Source organism: Coregonus lavaretus (genome assembly GCF_964263955.1).
Source record: "Coregonus lavaretus genome assembly, chromosome: 18".
In the NCBI taxonomy this organism is placed as follows: domain Eukaryota; kingdom Metazoa; phylum Chordata; class Actinopteri; order Salmoniformes; family Salmonidae; genus Coregonus; species Coregonus lavaretus.
In genome coordinates, this window is record NC_140005.1 from 50,320,355 (window position 1) to 50,340,981 (window position 20,627).

At 39.7% G+C, this 20,627-nt stretch overlaps 2 protein-coding genes across 6 annotated transcripts; both read left to right on the plus strand.

The window, feature by feature from the left end:
* Window positions 1–6,091: 6,091 nt before the first annotated feature.
* manea (mannosidase, endo-alpha) lies at window positions 6,092–14,170 on the plus strand. Of its 5 annotated transcripts, none has more exons than XM_084182441.1 (6): window positions 6,106–6,219; window positions 6,345–6,400; window positions 7,771–8,416; window positions 8,528–8,637; window positions 12,307–12,383; window positions 12,648–14,170. In XM_084182441.1, exons 3-6 carry the CDS (start codon window positions 7,885–7,887, stop codon window positions 13,279–13,281), a joined length of 1,353 nt encoding a protein of 450 aa, XP_084038567.1. In that variant the 5' UTR covers window positions 6,106–6,219; window positions 6,345–6,400; window positions 7,771–7,884; the 3' UTR covers window positions 13,282–14,170. The 5 variants fall into 5 exon arrangements, with proteins under 5 accessions (XP_084038564.1, XP_084038566.1, XP_084038567.1 ...); XM_084182442.1 differs by having other exon boundaries at window positions 6,208–6,223; XM_084182438.1 differs by lacking the exon at window positions 6,345–6,400 and having other exon boundaries at window positions 6,092–6,219.
* A 5,015-nt stretch (window positions 14,171–19,185) lies between these two features.
* LOC311145572 (4-galactosyl-N-acetylglucosaminide 3-alpha-L-fucosyltransferase 9-like) lies at window positions 19,186–20,277 on the plus strand (the record flags this gene model as incomplete). Its single annotated transcript, XM_084181839.1, has 1 exon — window positions 19,186–20,277. Exon 1 carries the CDS (start codon window positions 19,189–19,191, stop codon window positions 20,275–20,277), a length of 1,089 nt encoding a protein of 362 aa, XP_084037965.1. The 5' UTR covers window positions 19,186–19,188.
* Between the last annotated feature and the right edge of the window lie 350 nt (window positions 20,278–20,627).

Sequence of the window (20,627 nt, forward strand, 5' to 3'; positions counted from 1 at the left end):
AATTGAGATGGTTTGAGTCAGATGGCAGAGTGCTCAGCATATGTGGGAACTCCTTCAAGACTGTTGGAAAAGCATTCCAGGTGAAGCTGGTTGAGAGAATGCCAAGAGTTTGCAAAGCTGTCATCAAGGCAAAGGGTGGCTACTTTGAAGAATCTCAAATATAAAATATATTTACATTTGTTCAACACTTTTTTGGTTACTACCTGATTCCATGTGTTATTTCAAAGTTGTGAGGTCTTCACTATTATTGTACAATGTAAAAAATAGTAAAAATAAAGAAAAATCCTTAACTGAGTAGGTGTGTCCAAACTTTTGACTGGTAGTGTGTGTATATATATATATATGAGCTGAAACAAAAGATCCCAGAATTTTTCCATAAGCACAAAATGCTTATTTCTCTCAAATGTTGTGCACAAATCTATTTTCATCCCTGTTGGTGAGCATTTCTCTTTTGCCAATATAATTTATCCACCTGACAGGTGTGGCATATCAAGAAGTTGATTAAACAGCATGATCATTACACAGGTGCACCTTGTGCTGTGGACAATAAAAGGCCACTCTAAAACGTTTAGTTTTGTCACACAACACAATGCCACAGATGTCTCAAGTTTTGAGGGAGCGTGTAATTGGCATGCTGACTGTCCACCAAAGCTGTTGCCAGAGAATTGAATGTTAATTTCTCTACCATAAGCCGCCTCCAACGTCATTTTAGAGAATTCGGAAGTACGTCCAACCGGCCTCACAAGTGAGACAACATGTATGGCGAGCTGTTTGCTGATGTCAACGTTGTGAACACAGCGCCCATGCTGGTGGTGGGGTTATGGTATGGGCAGGCATAAGCTACAGACAATGAACACAATTGCATTTTATCAATGGTAATTTGAATGCACAGAGATACCATGACGAGATCCTGAGGTCCAATGTCGTGCCATTCATCCACCGCAATCACGTTTCAGCATGATAATGCACAGCCCCATGTCGCAAGGACCTGTACATAATTCCTGGAAGCAGAAAATGTTCCAGTTCTTCCATGAATACTTTCTGAAGGCACTTTATTCCATGCCTGCATACTCACCAGACATGTCACCCAATGAGCATTTTTGGGATGCTCTGGACCGACGTGTACGGTAGCGTGTTCCAGTTCCCGCCAATATCCAGCAACTTCAACCAGCCATTGAAGAGGAGTGGGACAACATTCCACAGGCCACAATCAACAGCCTGATCAGCTCTATGCGAAGGAGATGTGTTGCGCTGCATGAGGCAAATGGTGGTCACACCAGATAATGACTGGTTTTCTGATCCATGCCCGTACTTTTTTTTTAAAGGTATTTGTGACCAACAGATGCATAATGTATTCCCAGTCATGTGAAATCCATAGATTTATTTATTTATTTAGACTGATCTCCTTATATGAACTGTAACGCATTAAAATCATTGAAATTGTTGCGTTTATATTTTTGTTCAGTATTCAACCTTATGTAGCCCCGCACACTTGACCCAGTTCCATTCGAACGCATTTGTGTTTCTGTTTCAGAACTTCCGTCAACGCTAGCGAATTACCTCAGTGGTGGCTAGCTAATAATACAAAAATGCACATCATTAACAAATAAACAAAAACAAAACATGGCTCACATTTGGGAACACACACACAAATGGCTCTTCGGAGGTCGGATGGTATCCATCCATGATTAATAATTGGATGGATGACATGATAAAATGGCCTGAAATTACGTATGGGGACATTTATAATTACTTTGTGCTCTCCTTGGGAAGGGATGGTTCCACTATGAAAAATTACAAGAGTACAGAGGCCTATCAGTACCTCCACAGTGGTAAGGTGGGCTGAGTTATTCTTCACCAGGAGGAGGGAAAAGGATTGGTATTTTTGAAGGCCGATGTTCAGCCCAGCCAATCAAGCAGCTCTTACCACTCTGCTTGGGTACTTGTATCCAACAACGGATCAGTAGAAACGGCTGAATGCGCTTGCATCGCTGGCCTTGGAAAGTCATGCAGCCATGCAGCCTCCATTTTGTGAAAGGTAGGCTAATAAGCAAAGTCACTTGCATTTCTATGTTTAACATTTCTTAACATAAGCGATTACATCATACAAGCAACCTACAAGTGTTGTGGTGACAGTTACTATAATCCACAGGCTAACATTATGATAGAGTTCTCAGATGATATCTATGATCAATCTCTGCATTACTTGGTCTTGTAATTGATGTGTATAGCCTATTTTCTTCATTCCTTTTATAGATGAAAGTGCGCAATACTGACTTATCTAGACACAGAATGATAAAATAGTCAGGCTTAAACATAGCAGTTAGACCAAACGTTTTGTTGGATGAAAGCCGAATTGAAAATGTCATGATTTATTGGTTAACATGTATTTGTGAATCAACAGAACTGCTGTATTAATGTGGGGTATCTGTAAGTATCCTGTCAAATCTCATGTTGGTGAAGCAAGGTAGGTTTATGGAGTCCAGGTGAGTAGGGTATAAAATGTATTTAAACATGTCAGCATCACATGCATTTCTTTAGTGTTATTGTTTTTCTGGGTGAATAAGTTTTATAAAATATCCTTGTGGTTGGGGGTAATGCCTAAAGTATGGTATGTATAAGTGGTCTCATCTCATTGGGAACAATAGCAAGGTAAGTTTATGATGAAACTTGCATGTGTTTTGATTAAGTTGATCACATAGTCCTCAGTCACACAATTGTTAATAATGGGATTTTCTCTGAATGTCTTTTTTTGTAACAAACATTCTATCACAGGTGCAGAATGCAGTATCCAGTGGGCTAATTGGCATAGCCTGCACAGATGAGCAGCGACAATGGAATGCAGGGACTCGGAGGAACCTTGAGCCAAAGCGGTTAAACAGCATTGACTTCACACAACATAAGGACGGTGACCAATATGCAGAAAAGCGTCCAGAATGTCCACCAGTGCCTCCAAGTCCTGCATTCCACTCACAGGAGGAATTGAATAGGAGCCTGAGACACCTGAATCTGCCTGTGGGACGTCTGCTCTATAAGTGTGTTAATGCTCGACAATAATATCACAGCCAGTAGCATCCCAGGTAAAATTGGACTGAAAGGAATTTTATTTGTGGCTGTATCATTTTAATGTATTTGAATTGATGTGTGTCTCTTCAATGTTTTCTAACTCCATATAATAACTTAATATAGATTATCTACTCTTTCCCACATGGAGCGCATGTCAATTACAACTGCCAGAAGTGCCTGTCCTTCTACAATTAATTTATGAAACTTGACCCAACCAAGTCGACTGCTTTGGAACAGATCACAAAGGAGCAGAGTGCCTCACACTTGTGGCGTGACTCAAGGAAGCTTTGAGTTACTGCAAGCTCAGCCAAGAAGGTCCCTGTCAGGGAATCCACCAACCCTGTTAAGTTTCTCCAGGAGCATCTGTATCCCAGGAATTCCTCTCGTGTAGCAGATCACGAATTGTGAAGCCCCGATCAGCCATGACCTCATCACCTGGACAGAGGTACTTCAGGAACCCAGAATCCGATGTTATATATTTGTTGCTACATCTACCTCCATATGCTGAGGAGATGAACATCACTAGACCACAAGGTGCAATGTCCACCAGGTACTTGATAGTGTTCTGTGCGTAGTAATGGCTGAATGACTCCCCCCTTGAATCCAGATTATTGCACTTCTGTAAAGCAGTTTCTGAGCAGTCAATAATTCAGGTTGTTCCTGGGTAGTGGTCCTTAAAACATTGTGGCATTGAAGCACAGATGGTCTCCCTTGGCAGCCATGGAATGTACTCCCTCAGATTCTCTTCCATCATGTCAATCCAATAACTAATCACTCGACTGACAATACTCTGGGAAACATTAAACCTTTCTGCTAGGTATTGCTGCAGCAAGTTGAGCTTCATCAGTGTCATCAGGAGATGGTCTGTCAGGTCTAACTGAAAGCTGTCTTTGTAGAGGGGTAGAAGATGTTCCGCCAGGGTAGAAAAGGCAGCAAGAGACAAGCCTGTATGCAGTCGACAGAGTACGTCGTTCATCAGCAGGGTTTTGTAGAGAGGTGCTGCTGGGCACTGTGTCCCTGCCTCACAGGTAGTGGGCTTTACATGATCACCTGAGCTGTAGTTGTGATCACTTAGAGATGGGTCTTCCCATTGGGTTTGGACATCCTTCTCTGAAGGCATATCCATTCCTTCTATCTGTGTTGGCCAATCCCCATTTTCAAATTGGTGAACACTTGAGCCTGTTGTGTCATCTGTTAAGAAATCAGTATGGCTTGTTAAACAAGTCAATGGACAATTACTAACAAAACCGTACAATTAAACACCATACTAATAATATTTAATAATCATAATAATTAAGTATATATAAAATGGGAATTTTTTATTGAGTTGTAGAGGAAATAAATTGTGCTATTATGAGACTGTGCTTAGATACAAGAGCAAGAGGGAGACACAAAATGAGAGCAGGCAAACTGCTCAAGCGTTTGGCTTACCTGTCACTGATGACTGCCTGACCAACACCCAACGCTTCTTCAGGAGTGGAGCATCGTAGCCAAACCATTTTTCTGGTTAATGATGCTCCACTGTAGGCTTCTTGTCAAAGAAGTGGTATGAGCACACAAAGGGACGTTTTGGTGGTTTCTTTAGGTTCAACGCTTTGAGCCAGAGCCGCAAAGACTCTGCGTCTTTAGGAGGTGGATGCAGGTCGTATGGGGCTCCACAGGTACATTCAGATCGACGTAGAGGTTGGTGTTCAAAACACTGCTGTTGTAACATCTTCCTCCTCTTCATCCAATTATTGTGACAGCCTCGTACAGAACATATCATGCTTGTCATGTTGATCGATTTTAGGATTTTGTGCGGTTCTGTCAGTGTGAAACTATCAAGCGCTCAACTAAAAGTACCACTTTTGCATGCGCTAGCGTCGCGCGAATGTTGCAGGAAATAGAAACACAATTGCAACTAAATCACTGTGACGTTCCTGAATAAGGCGAATAGAACTGAAAGCGTGACTTCAATGTCAGCAAAATACATATTTTCAAAGTCTGGAAAATACATCTGTCCAACTTTCATTCAGAACCGAAAATAAGTATTTTCAACATCATTTTACTCACTGGGAGGCACTATTTTGGTTAAGAAGTTATCCGTTTTGAGCAGTTGGATTCAGTCATAAATGTATATTAGCAAAAGGCAAGAAAATCATAAAAAATTATGTGAGTATTGCATTATTAAAAGCAGATTTATAGAATGAAAATGTGTTCTAATTTAAAGAGTGATTTGGTTCTTGGTTCAGTGAACGAGTTGGTGAATTTGTTTGTTGTAGGCCTACTAGGTCAATTTAACATATATTAAGAGTTCTGAAAAAAAAGCCATTTTCTATGATCTGTTTAGACTTGGATGCTGAGTTATGAAAATTGACAATGTAGGCTACTTGTGATAATTGCACCACATTGAAAACTGTATTCAGCATGGAATCGGATTCACAGTTGGGGCTAGGTGGAGTAATGCATCTGACTCTTGATAATTCAGTATTTCAATAATTAATTGCATCTGTCCCTAGTCCAAATAAATGGGTGAAATACATTAGAATGTATCAATGATTTTACTCACCACTGGCTTTAGCTGGCAAAGGTGGGTAGTCTACATATGAGAGGTTTGAAAATGTTGTCTTTCCTTTATGACGCAACAAAGATGGTGTCCTTTTTGCGTAATGTAGAGGGTTGATCAGTTCCTTTTTGAGTAATGTAGAGGGTTGATCAGTGGCATCACAGAGAACAACGTTTGCTCGTGGACGCAAACAAACAATTTACATAAATAAACTATGCACAAGAAAATCATTATTTATAACCAATATTTTGCTGGCTGGTTTAATGTAATACGTCTTCCTGAAAGACTGAGGGCGACATGCTTTGGGACTGCACCCCTGACTGCTGTTTTTCATCTTCTTGTTCACTTTTTCTTAGCTTGGGCGCAGCGCAGATTCACAAATCTTCAATAACATAGATGGATCATAGAGTGCTTTGGCATTAAGTAAGATTACTTGTAGATCTATACGCTGCCTACCTACGCAGCACGTGAGTTAAACCCGTTCATTACATGTCACAAACACACACAATGTTAAAGGTATGCTATGAACGATCTTGAACAGGAGCAATGAATAGCGTCAATTTGAAAACAATCTTTCACAAGTAGATTGTCCTGCGTATCGGCATATGGTAGGTAGGTAGGTATGTAGCCTGTGACCTACTGTCTAATTCAGTGAAACCAACATTTCAGTATGCTTCGGACAAAATAGATAATAGGCTATGTAGCTAATTCGGATTTCTGCTGTCCTGTCCAGTCTAAAGTTCACAGCAGCAATGTCCGGAGAGGACAACAGCAAGCAAATGCAGCAAGGTAATGTTAACCTTGATTGTTGAATTGTCGTATTTTGCAAGAATATAGATTAATTTCGACTTTATGGCAAATGTGTTTATACTGAGTAATCTGCCTCTTGTAATAACATTCCGTAGTCTCATTTCAAAATAGGACTTCCGCATAGCGCACTGAAATGTTGGTTGTTGTAACAATGTAACTATTAGGCGATAATCATAACAAAATACTTTCACATTGCAATATTGTTTTCCCGGCATATCACTAGACATACAATTGAAAACAATAAGAAACTATCAAACTGTAAGAATATATTGCACGTATAGTGTCTGGAATTGGGAAGCTGCAATGTTTATTTAGTTCTTGATATTTAGGCTACCCATTGCTTCTTGAAGGATATAAGTATGTCTCACGATCTTAGTACAACTTTCTGTCTTCTACATAACCCAAAATATACGATTTTATTTCTTGCTTGTTTACAAGCAACAAGAATGTAAACAAACGGGGCGGCAGGTAGCCTAGCGGTTAAGAGCGTTTGGCCAGTAACTGAAAGGTCGCTGGTTCGATTCCCCAAACCGACTAGATGAAAAATATCTCGATGTGCCCTTGAGCAAGGTACTTAATCCTAATTGCTCCTGTAAATCGCTCTGGATAAGAGCATCTGCTAGTGTCTGAAAAATCTGTCGATGAGCAAGAATGGCCCTTGAGCAAGGCACTTAATCCAATTTTCTCCTGTAAATCGCTCTGGATAAGAAAGTCTGAAAAATATGTCAATGTGCCCTTGAGCAAGGCACTTAAACCTAATTGCTCCTGTAAATCGCTCTGGATAAGAGTGACTGCTAAATGCCTCAAATGTAAATATCGTCAAAATGTAGTTAACTTTTGGATCTCATGGACAGTCAGTCCTTGAATCTAGAGCACTGTCGGTGCATTTTGGTGGGGTTGAATTTCCCTAGCAATATTCCTCAGCTGTATACCAAAACAAGTGGCGGGGACCTGTTTTGTTGTTTTTATTTAATCGCAGATTGTAGCATTAATGCATGATAGGCCTACTAATTTTGACACTAGGAAGTGGATATTTAACCGGCAGAAAAATTGTTTAAGTGTAGGCATAGGGGTCTAAATTAATGAAAGTTATAGTTAGGTATAGTTTCAGTGAGAGTTAGGGAAAGGCATAAAAGTTAACATTGGGTTAGTGTACCGCTGTCCGTCGCCATTCATTTTCTGCTGGTCGAATATAAACTTCTTAATTTTAGAAATGATCCTCACTCTTTTTGGGGGAGCACTGTCCCTATTCTGTCACTTGCATTTCAGTTATCGGTAGGCTATTCCTGCCCTATCATGAATGGATAAGTAGTCAACCTGTTTTTTTTCTTCTGTATTTCAATTCGTAGAATGAACCAACATCCAGCAGCCAATTTTCATTGACAACAATAAGCCCAAAAACCTCTAACGTTAACAGTTCTCACAAGAATGGACAGTGGATCACAACAAGCATTAACTGAAGAATGGCAAGGTTTAGACGAAAATCTTGCTCCACATTTATTGGTTTGGTGTTGCTCGTATTCATAGTAACAGTTGTTTTAAAGTCCTTTACACCAGAATATTCTCCATTTGGAAGACGCTTTGATCTTGAATTGTTGCCTAATTTCAAGGGACCTGGAAAAAATGACATTCAAATGCTTAGTAACATTGACAGTGTCGTCACTGAAGCAGCACTGACCAAAACGAATGACACACACTCCGAGAGGGTCAAGAACATAGAGGCTGCCCTCAGGCAATTCCCTGCTCCAAACTACAACATTCATGCCTTTTACTACACGTGGTATGGCAACACACAGTTTGATGGAAAGTACATTCACTGGGACCACCCTCTTCTGCCACACTGGGATTCAAAGGTGGCAGCAGGATACCCAAGAGGGAGACACAGCCCACCAGATGACATTGGGGCCAACTTCTATCCTGCTTTGGGAGCTTATAGTTCCAGGGACCCCTCTGTTATTGAAGCTCACATGAAGCAACTGCGAGCAGCAGCTATTGGTACGGCTCTGATGTTGGTAATACAATTAATTTTGTATTTTTCTGCTAAGGTAAGACCCATGTTTGCCATGTCATTCATCATCAGTTGAATAACTCAGTCTGCATTTCTAGGTGTTCTTGCTGTTTCCTGGTATCCACCTGGCATGAAGGATGAAAACGGTGAGCCAACAGATGACATTGTGCCTTTGATACTGGAGTTGGCGCATACATATCATGTAAAGGTGTGTATGATGATCATGCAAAAGAGCAAGCATGGCTCATATACAGTGGGGTTCGAAATTCTTGGCACCCTTTAAAAGATGCGCAGAAATGACTGTACAAAATAAATACTTCAAATACTGAGCTACAGTGGGGACAACAAGTATTTGATACACTGCCGATTTTGCAGGTTTTCCTACTTACAAAGCATGTAGAGGTCTGTAATTTTTTATCATAGGTACACTTCAACTGTGAGAGACAGAATCTAAAACAAAAATCCAGAAAATCACATTGTATGATGTTTAAGTAATTAATTTGCATTTTATTGCATGACATAAGTATTTGATCACCTACCAACCAGTAAGAATTCCGGCTCTCACAGACCTGTTAGTTTTTCTTTAAGAAGCCCTCCTGTTCTCCACTCATTACCTGTATTAACTGCACCTGTTTGAACTCGTTACCTGTATAAAAGACACCTGTCCACACACTCAATCAAACAGACTCCAACCTCTCCACAATGGCCAAGACCAGAGAGCTGTGTAAGGACATCAGGGATAAAATTGTAGACCTGCACAAGGCAGGGATGGGCTACAGGACAATAGGCAAGCAGCTTGGTGAGAAGGCAACAACTGTTGGCGCAATTATTAGAAAATGGAAGAAGTTCAAGATGACGGTCAATCACCCTCGGTCTGGGGCTCCATGCAAGATCTCACCTTGTGGGGCATCAATGATCATGAGGAAGGTGAAGGATCAGCCCAGAACTACACGGCAGGACCTGGTCAATGACCTGAAGAGAGCTGGGACCACAGTCTCAAAGAAAACCATTAGTAACACACTACGCCATCATGGATTAAAATCCTGCAGCGCACGCAAGGTCCCCCTGCTCAAGCCAGAGCATGTCCAGGCCCGTCTGAAGTTTGCCAATGACCATCTGGATGATCCAGAGGAGGAATGGGAGAAGGTCATGTGGTCTGATGAGACAAAAATAGAGCTTTTTGGTCTAAACTCCACTCGCCGTGTTTGGAGGAAGAAGAAGGATGAGTACAACCCCAAGAACACCATCCCAACTGTGAAGCATGGAGGTGGAAACATCATTCTTTGGGGATGCTTTTCTGCAAAGGGGACAGGACGACTGCACCGTATTGAGGGGAGGATGGATGGGGCCATGTATCGCGAGATCTTGGCCAACAACCTCCTTCCCTCAGTAAGAGCATTGAAGATGGGTCGTGGCTGGGTCTTCCAGCATGACAACGACCCGAAACACACAGCCAGGGCAACTAAGGAGTGGCTCCTTAAGAAGCATTTCAAGGTCCTGGAGGGGCCTAGCCAGTCTCCAGACCTGAACCCAATAGAAAATCTTTGGAGGGAGCTGAAAGTCCGTATTGCCCAGCGACTGCCCCGAAACCTGAAGGATCTGGAGAAGGTCTGTATGGTGGAGTGGGCCAAAATCCCTGCTGCAGTGTGTGCAAACCTGGTCAAGACCTACAGGAAACGTATGATCTCTGTAATTGCAAACAAAGGTTTCTGTACCAAATATTAAGTTCTGCTTTTCTGATGTATCAAATACTTATGTCATGCAATAAAATGCAAATTAATTACTTACAAATCATACAATGTGATTTTCTGGATTTTTGTTTTAGATTCCGTCTCTCACAGTTGAAGTGTACCTATGATAAAAATTACAGACCTCTACATGCTTTGTAAGTAGGAAAACCTGCAAAATCTGCAGTGTATCAAATACTTGTTCTCCCGACTGTATATTGTATGCTGAAAGAAATGGGGATATTCTATTTTGTACTAATACAATTGCTTAGAGAAAGAGATTAGAGGAAATAAAATAAAAAAATCTCAACAAGATAGGGGTAAAAATTATTGACACCCCTGTTTTCAATACCTCACCTTGCGAGGATAATGGCACTGAGCCTATTTAGAAAATGTTTTATGAGTTGGAGAACACATTGAGAGGGCTCTTAGACCATTCCTCCATACAGAATCCTTCCAGATCCTGTCCTCTTCAATTCAAACCACAGGGGTTCAAGTTCAGAGACTGTGATGGCTATTGCAAAATTCTGATTTTGTGGCCAATTAACAATTTCTTTGTGAATTGTTTTATGTGTGCTTGGGGTTATTGTCATGCTGGAGGATCCACCTGTGGACAGTTTCAGCCACATGGCAGAGGCAATCAGGTTTTGGGCTAAAATATCCTGGTACTGGTTGAAGATCATGATGCCGTTGACCTTAACAAGTGCCACCGGACCAGTGGAAGCAAAATAGCCCCATAACATCAAAGATCCACCACCATATTTTACAGTAGCTATGGGCTTATTTTCTGCTCATGCATTCTCATTTCGATGCCAAACCCACCACTGGTGTGCGTGCCCGAAGAGCTCTATTTTCATGTCATCTGACCAAAGCACCGGTTCCAATCCAAGTGGCAAATACCAATGCAGTTTAGCAAACTCCAGGTATTTAAATTTGTTGGATGACATGAAAATACAGCTCTTTGGTGTCAATGAGAATGCATGAGCAGAAAATAACCCCCATACCTACTTTAAAATATGGTGGTGGATCTTTGACGTTATGGGGCTATTTTGCTTGGTGTTGGATCACCTGAGTTGACTAACCTGTTCACAGGATTGGTTAACTCTTGAGGTTCCTAGTGTCTCCACAGAGCTAGTTAAATGTACTTTTAGTTTTAATGCACCGTATTGCTGGAACAAAATTCTAAATACATTTGATGTTCTGGTGCTGTTCGGGCAATTTAAAGTATTGATTGGGGATTTATCTGTGGAGGAATGTAACTGTTTTTCTGAGTGATTTGTGATGTTTTATTTGTGCTTAGGATGACTGTGTTTTTTTATTTTAATATATATATTTTGTGTTTTCATGTGTATTTAATATTGTATTATACAGGGCGCATCTGGAAAAGAGACCTAGGTCTCAATATGTCTTCCCTGTCAAAATAAAAAATACATATAAATGGGGTTATTTTGCTTCCACTGGTCCTGGGGCCCTTGTTAGAGGAATCATGAACTTTACCCAGTACCAGGATATTTTAGCCAAAAACCTGGTTGCCTCTGCCAGGGGGCTGATACTTGGCCACAAGTGGATCTTCCAGCAAGACAATATCCCACGCACACATCAAAATCCACAAAGAAATTGTTAATTGGCCACAAAATCAACATTTTGCAATGGCCATCTCAGTCTCCGGACATGAACCCCTTTGAAAACCTATGGTTTGAATTGAAGAGGGCACTCCATAAGCACAGACAAATGATATCATGGATCTGGAAGGATTCTGTGGGGAGGAATTGTCTAAGATCCCCCCCCCATGTGTTTTTTAACTCCTAAAACATTTTAGAAAAAGGCTCAGTGCCGTTATCCTTGCTAGGTGAGGTATTGAAAACAGGGGTGTCAATCATTTAGACCTACATTTTTGAGAAAATAAATGATTACTTGTTAAACTAAATCTATTTTCTCTGAGCAATTGTTTTAGTATGAATTCAAAATAATTTCAAAAAAAAATTTAGCATACAATATAGCTCAGTATTTGAATTATTTATTTTATACAGTCATTTTTGCTTATCTTTATCAAGGGTGTGAATACTTTTATTCTTTGACCAACAATTTTCAGTTCTCAAATCCAATGCTTATTTTTTCCATATTACTGTTGATTTTTGTTTACTACACAGGTTGCTTTTCACATTGAACCATACAAAGGAAGAGATGAAACAAGTATGTTTAACAATGTCAAGTACATCATAGAGAAGTAAGTATTACACCATTCCTTATTTTATATTTCTGATTGGCTTTTAGCCTTGTCAGTATCAATGGAGTTCCACTTCTATTACTATTCAACATAGGTTTTACCCCAGCTTAACTCATTCATTTGTTCAGTAATACCTTATATTGGCAATGTTTAAAATACTACCTCAGCTTTATGGATTTGTATGTGATTGAACAGCCCATCTTTGTAAGTAGACTCTATTTGTAAAATGGTACTTAATTTGTAATCTTGTCATTCTATCTAAAGATATGGTGAGCACCCTGCATTCTACAGGCATAGAACAAACACTGGCAAATTTCTTCCTCTATTCTACGTCTACGATTCCTATCTACTCAACTCAGAACAGTGGGCAAAACTCCTGAAACACACCGAAAGCAGTAGCATTAGAGATACTCCCTATGATGGCATCTTCATAGCCCTCCTTGTTGAAGATAAACACAAGAGGGATATCGTCACGGCAGGTTTCGACGGAGTCTACACTTACTTTGCCACTAATGGGTTTTCCTATGGCTCCACTCACCGCAATTGGGAGTCCATTAAAACATTCTGTGACGACAACAACCTGTTGTTCATTCCGAGTGTGGGGCCAGGTTATATTGACACCAGTATTAGGCCTTGGAATTTCCAGAATACACGCAACCGCATTAACGGGAAGTACTATGAAATGGCCCTGAGTGCAGCCCTAGAAGCAAGTGCTGATATTATATCTATAACGTCATTTAATGAATGGCATGAGGGAACCCAGATTGAGATGGCAATTCCAAAAACAAGCCAGACTATGTACCTAGACTACTTACCACACAAGCCTGTTGTCTATTTAGAGATAACTCGCAAATGGGCAGCAATATTTAGCAATGAAAGGAAGAGATGGCCAGAATGATCCAAAAAAGTGCCTAACATTAAATCTGATCAGAAATTGACATACACAATATAGATTATAGAATTTGACAACAATAGTGCATGTGACAGAAACCTATATTCACTTTTGATCCTGTGTGGTAACAATATGAAAGGGAAGCCTTGTATTGTGTATAGAATTGTGTGGTAACTGTTTACTTAAATGATATTTGGGCAGTTACAGGTAGGGGCTACCCAGATTAAACCCCTTCCTGGACTAAAAAGCACTTTCAATGGAGGGTCTGAATTCTGTGCGACCCACCACAATGTGACAGTTCCTACTTCATTGCACTACTGTATATACTGTCTGCTTTTTTATTCGTACCCATCTACCAATAGGCGTCCTTCTTTGTGAGGCATTGGAAAACCTCACTGGTGTTTGTGGTTGAATCTGTGTTTGAAATTCACTGCTCGACTGAGGGACCTTAAGATAATGATATGTGTGGGGTACAAGTATGTTAAACACTATTATTGCACACAGAGTGAGTCCATGCAACTTATTATGTGACTTGTTAATCACATTTTTACTCCTGAACTTATTTAGGCTTGCCATAACAAAGGGGTTGAATACTTATTCACTTGACATTTCAGCTTTTCTTTTTAAATAAATTTAAAATTCAAATTCAAAAAACATAATTACACTATGGGTATTGTGTAGGCCAGTGACAACATATCTATATAATCCATTTTAAATTCAGGCTGTAACACAACAAAATGTGGAAAAAATCAAGGGGTGTGAATACTTTATGAAGGCACTGTACATACCAATGACTAAGCAGCTTAAGTTTATGTTAATTGTAAACCATAATGCACGAGTCTATGTATATCTATGAATATATACATCCTTAATTAAAATAAACATTGAGAACATCTATGCTACTCTTATGTGATGTGTTATTTCTGGGTTCTCCTTCCTTCTTTCTTTAAATATAGGACATTTAACAAAAGGGGAAAACATTGTCATATTAAAATGATCAACCTGGGATACGTTTCAACATCATCTCTGGTGCCTCAACATCATCTCTGGTGATTCGCACTGTAGGCTACTGTATCGCCAAAACAATTTAGATTGGGGATTATTCAAATAGGCTACCAAATAAACTTTAATAAAGCATGAATCTTGTCAATTTTATGAATATGGGTTTATAAATAGGCTATGCCTATGTTGTAGGCTAATTGTAATTTTGAAGATTTACTTGGAAAACCACGTACCTGCGAACAAATAATTGTGTATGAGCAGGGTCAATATTGCACATGCATTCCTAATGCAAAGATTGGGAACGTATGAATCACATTACATTTAATCAATAATTTTTGGAACGCATGCCCAACTGATAGAATCTCTGCTAGGCTACCTACATTCGGTTTCACGAATACACTTTCAGCCTATATCTGCATTGTCGGTAAATAGGGGCAAGGAAGGTAGCGCATGGGCAGCCAGTGAGGAATTATTCCACATCGTATCACATGCCTTACATGGCGTCCTTATATTTAACGAAACGATGCATTTGTTCAAATTTAGTGAATTTAGAATAACAGTCATTTTCGAATTCTGGTAACCTTGGCATTTAGGTCGCATTGGAGTGGAATTGTATATAGCCTCCCTCCATTGCAAGATCGCAGAAACGATATGGGTTTCGGCTCCTATGAATCCTGGCCAATTCCTGCAAATATTGCCATCAGCGCTAATATTTATTTGCATCCTTAACGTTTTCGGCATGTAGGACGGTATGTATGAAGGAACGACCCGGCAAAGCAATGGGAAGATATGCATATTTTAATACATGCTTGTCGAGATGGTGAGTACAATTGATTTTTCTCTGCACCATGTCAAAGCAGTGGTACCTGGTTTCGCAAGCCAAGCTGTGCTAGCTAATTATAAATAAAACATCAAAAAGATTCTAAACGAAATGCGTATATCTCATCATTCAAGTCAACATTTTTGCTTAAAAGGATGCATTAAGAAAATTACACATTTGTATTAAGGTCATTGACGTTATAGGCATTTTTCTTGATGATTTGCCCCTTATGAATGACGATAATGAGTAGCCTATGTTTACACGCCTGTCAGTGTTCTCAGATGCTTATATATGGCCAACATGATATGAAGCTGTGTTGGTGCGTAAAAGGGCGTTTGTTAACCAGAGAGAATAGGGCTACAATAATATAAGGCTACATTTTACCAATAGGTTTTCTTTTAAACACACCAACTACAATGCTGCATAATGAGGAATGACACTCATTGTAAGTGTGTTTAGGCTACATCAGGTTTTTAAATGACCTTCAGTTGCACCTGCTGAAAATTCATTCTCACTTTGGATACTGCTGGTATCAACCTTTCGCCAGTGTAGCCAAACCAAACGAGAAATGGTTAGGAAAATTATTCTAATAGCCAGCCTGCAAATGGACCTGTTTTATTCCGCCCTCGGATAAAGCCAATAGCCTACACAAGACCATTGCATCCCCCCGTAGCATAGTTCGATTACTACACATGCAGTGCTCTATCAGTGTCCCAAATACATCACAATGCATTTGACAATCCTGGTCACGCTACAATTTATTTTTTAATCTAAATGAGCACAGTGTAAGGTTAGACATCTTTTTAATTGTAAAAAATATTTCACTGTTGTCATACTATTTTGAAAAAAATATTGTATTTCTGCATAAACTTATACATTTACCAAATGAAAATAAGCGCAATGAGCCTTATCCATTTCTCTATATCATTTATTTATTTGACTTTAGTTTTGATCACCATGGAGACCTAACTTTGCCACCTGTGAATGAATAACTATTATTCTAAATGTCTCACCCTCACAGTCTATTTGTCCACTTCCATTCAATCTTTATCATTATCATTGATATTCAGTCCTATTTTGCATACTATAGCTTCCCCTTAAAAACAATTTAATACATTTGCAGCCTTTAAGCACATAGCTTATCACTCTAATACTTACAGAAAGTGTATTCCTGACATGTAAGAGGATTTGGTGTACATGGAAATGCATTGATACTGTAAGCTTTTAAAAGGAGGTGCATTTGTCTGCCCTAGTCCATTAATGGCTGATGAACATAGCTCTCTTAACCACTGCTCAGTCACAAATGCCTGTCTGTATAGAAAAATAAAGTGCTGCCATAAGGCAATTCGGTAGAAAATTGTTAAAGACTCTGGAAATTTGAAAATTACTGGTTTAACCAGAATAATTTATTTATAACTGTTTCAAGAAAATATGGAATACATGAAAAGAGTAGTCTAATTCTACACAGGCATTATTTGATTTGCTTATTGCTTTGCTTATGCAACATGCAGGTCACAGGTGTGTGTTCAGCTTACAAGAGCTTGGAGCATTATGTGTTCACGCTCAGCCTTAAGATGGCAGCATTCTCATATGCATGTTATTGATGTGTTTGACATGTCACATGGATATATGAATACTGTATTTTTCTGACAGTGATTTGATTAATGTGTAGTGGAGGAGTAGGTGCTTAATTGAACTATCAGTATGCATGTGTGATGAGTATTCTTGCCTAAGACCTGAAGAATTGTGTTAGCTCCCAGAACTTATACCTTGGGCCTAGGCTTTAACTCAATGGGTTAACACTGAGATTAATCAAGTTCAGTATCAGGCCAGTCAAACATGTAAAGTAATATCACCAAGTTATTCCAGTGGTGCAAGTCTACCCTGATTTGTTGATATTGTCTTTTAAAGCTAGAATCCTTAATTGAAACAACAACAAAGCAGATACCCCGCCTCTGTTTTGATAAAAAGCTGAGGGCTGGGCCTGGAGAAATGTAACCACTCTCAAATTCGTGACCATCCATGATATAATTGTTTTAGTTTTAACCATGTTTTGAGGCGATACAGTGTTTTTTTTTACAGTTACATTGTTTACAAACATTGGTGTAAACAAGCTTATATTTTAGGTTCTGATGGGGTATGACAGTTTAACTATTCTCATGAGGCGTGTATAAGTTATATATTCTTCAAGAATCAATGAGTATATATAATTAATTTATATGTCCAAAAATGGATGTAGCAACTAAATATTCTAGCTTTAAAGGGGCAATCTGCTATTGCTACAAAAACAAGCTTGTATTTGTAGCAGTCACAGATTGTCCCTTTAAAGCTAGGATACCTAGTTGCCAAATCCATTGCTGTACTTATAAATTAATGATATATACCCATTGATTCTTGAAGAATATATAACTTATACATGCCTAGTGAGCTTAGTTCAACTGTCATACCTCATCAGAACCCAAAATATCAGCTTGTTTTACCCCAATGTTTGTAAACAATGTAATTGTAAACAAACACTGTATAGCCTCAACATGATTAAAACTATAATTATGATCTCATGGTCAGTCCTCGCATCCATAGCTCTGTCTATGAATTTGACAGTGGTTACATTTCTCCAGCTCCATCCCCAAAACTGCAGATTCCCCCTTTTAACAAACTATTGTAACCTCACTTGTTCTCTTTTTCTTAAGGAGACATCAATGAGATGACCTGGGAACTCAACATCAGACCAAATTCACTAGATGACTAAGGACCTTATTCCAACTGTGTGCAGTGACACCTCATTCAAACACTACTTCACAGAGAAGAGCAATCTCATTGCTGAGCCAATGTAGAACCTGCCACTTCAGAATTCCATGACTTTTTTCCTTGCCTGGATTTCAGCACAAAGTCAAATCTACCAGGTGTGGAATAGTTCTTTTTTTATTTGATACTTTTGAACTCATAGTAAAATGATATAATGCAGATTCAATGTTACATTAGCTTTTAGACTGAATAATTATATGTACTTCTCAGTACAAATTAGAATGATAAGACTGCAATTTATGCCAGGGAGAGATGTCTTTTTACCAATCGCAAACTAGCCCAACCCACTGGGTACAGACGTCAGTTCAATGTCTAGTTTTGATTTACATTTGGTTGAGATGTCAACTAATGTGAATTCAATGTGAAATCAACCAAACATTTCACCATGTCATTGGATTTAGGTTAAAAGTTAGGTGAAAAAAAAGACGAAATTCCCTTACGTTGATTACTTTTTGTAAATCCAATCAGTTTTCCACGTTGATTCAACGTCATCAGATTGAAATATTCTTGATGAAATGACGTGGAAACAACGTTAATGCAACCCATTTTTGCCCAGTGGGAAGCACTATACTTTAAAAAGCTTAAACGTCTTGCTGTCTTTATTCAAACCAAACTGCACGGCATGGTGCAAGTTAAGAAAGTGCAAGTTAAGAAAGAGGACAGTTAGTAGTATTTGTGGACGTGGTCTCTCCACAGAGAAGTTTGGACTTGAGACATGCAAGACAGCTGCTCCTCACAATCATCTGAGAAGGTATTATAAATCATCACCATACTTGGTTCACAGCAAGTAGACTTTCATGTGCCCTGTACCTTTTGCACCATAGTTTGTCCATTGGTTATTGCAGGTTGTCGAAAGGCGCACTTGATTTACCTTGCCCAGCGAAGATTCACGTTTGGAGCCATTCTATCGGTCCCTAGTTGCAAACTCTGCCTACTCGGCAAACTGATGCGAGCTAATCTAGTGTGCCCGTTCACAAATCGCCTCATCACACTTCTCACACTGCACGAGCCACGTCAAAAATGTTTGCCAAACAATTCATTGGACGTGACAAGAGAATGTAAAAGCCATTATCTAACGTTGTTGGCCCTCTCATACTGTTCGAGGCAAGGACAGACATCCCGTTTACAAACAATTATGCCTCTTGGCAAAATTGGAGCCGATATCGCACTGTCTTCCTCTTTTATTCATTGGAAAGAGTAACTCTGATTAAATAAGGAATTCACTGATTTATTGAGTTTAATGTTTTTTTGTGTTTTTTTTTTTATGTATCTTTATAGGACAGAGTATGCCATCTGCACCTTTCCACAGAATTCTACGACCCCTTCTACTTGGCACCTTTCTACTGGGCTGTTTTGTGACTCTGTTTTTGATGTACTTTAAACCGTCCACTAGCTGGCTATCAGGTCCTGTAGAGTCAACAGCATCCACTCTCCGAGTTAAAAACCTCTTCTCCACCAAGAGTGACAAAAACCTGACCACTGTACTCGTCTGGCTCTGGCCCTTTGGACAGACCTATGACCTGGGTGTCTGCAGCTCTCTGTTCAACATTGAAGGCTGTTTCATCACAGCAGATCGGAACCTATATAATAAGTCAGATGGGGTCGTCATACATCACAGGGATATCTGTACTGATCTCTCCAACTTGCCCCCCCTTCAGCGTCCCTCCTTCCAAAAGTGGATATGGATGAATCTAGAGTCACCGTCTCACTCCTCTCAGCTGCCCGGTATCGAACACCTGTTCAATTTAACTCTGAACTATCGCCAGGATGCTGATATCGAAGTGCCTTACGGGTCGATCGTGACGGCCAAAGGGGATGAGGATTTCGTGCCACCGAGCAAAAGCAAGTTGATCTGCTGGATTGTCAGCAACTGGAACCCGGATCATGTGCGAGTGAAGTACTACAACGAGCTCTACAAACACATTGAGGTTCGCGCTTACGGACAAGCCTTTGGGGAGTACATTGCGGATCAAGACTACTTTCCTACCATCGCCAGTTGTAAATTCTACTTGGCTTTTGAGAACTCAATTCACAAAGACTACATCACAGAGAAACTGTATAACCCACTCTCTGTCGGGACGGTGCCTGTGGTTTTAGGCCCGCCAAGACAGAACTATGAGAACTTTGTCCAGGGGGATGCTTTTATCCATGTGGATGACTTCACCTCTCCCAAAGAGCTGGCTGACTATCTCCTGCTCTTGGACAAAAATGAGGAAATGTACCTCAGGTACTTTGATTGGCGACGGCACTTTAAGGTGAAAAAGGCATACTTCTGGGCTGAACACACATGCCTCGCTTGTGATTATCTCAGAAGGCACAAGGAGTACAAGGCATTCAATAACCTCGATAAATGGTATTGGGGTGGAATGCCTTGAAGGCCCATGAAATTGTTGTTTTGCTGTTGGAGGCATTGCTTGAAAAATATTTTCTGTCATGGACAATGCTTCAACATGTTTTTCTCAGTGGTTACAAGGGCCCAAATTAGCCATTCCCTTTTTTTATTTTGTTACCAGCCAGATTTGCTCAGCCTTACTTTGCCTATTGCATTTTCATTCAATCATGTATTTGTATTTACAGTGAGGAAAAAAGTATTTGATCCCCTGCTGATTTTGTACGTTTGCCCACTGACAATGAAATGATCAGTCTATAATTTTAATGGTATGTTTATTTGAACAGTGAGAGACAGAATAACAACAACAAAATCCAGAAAAACGCATGTCAAAAA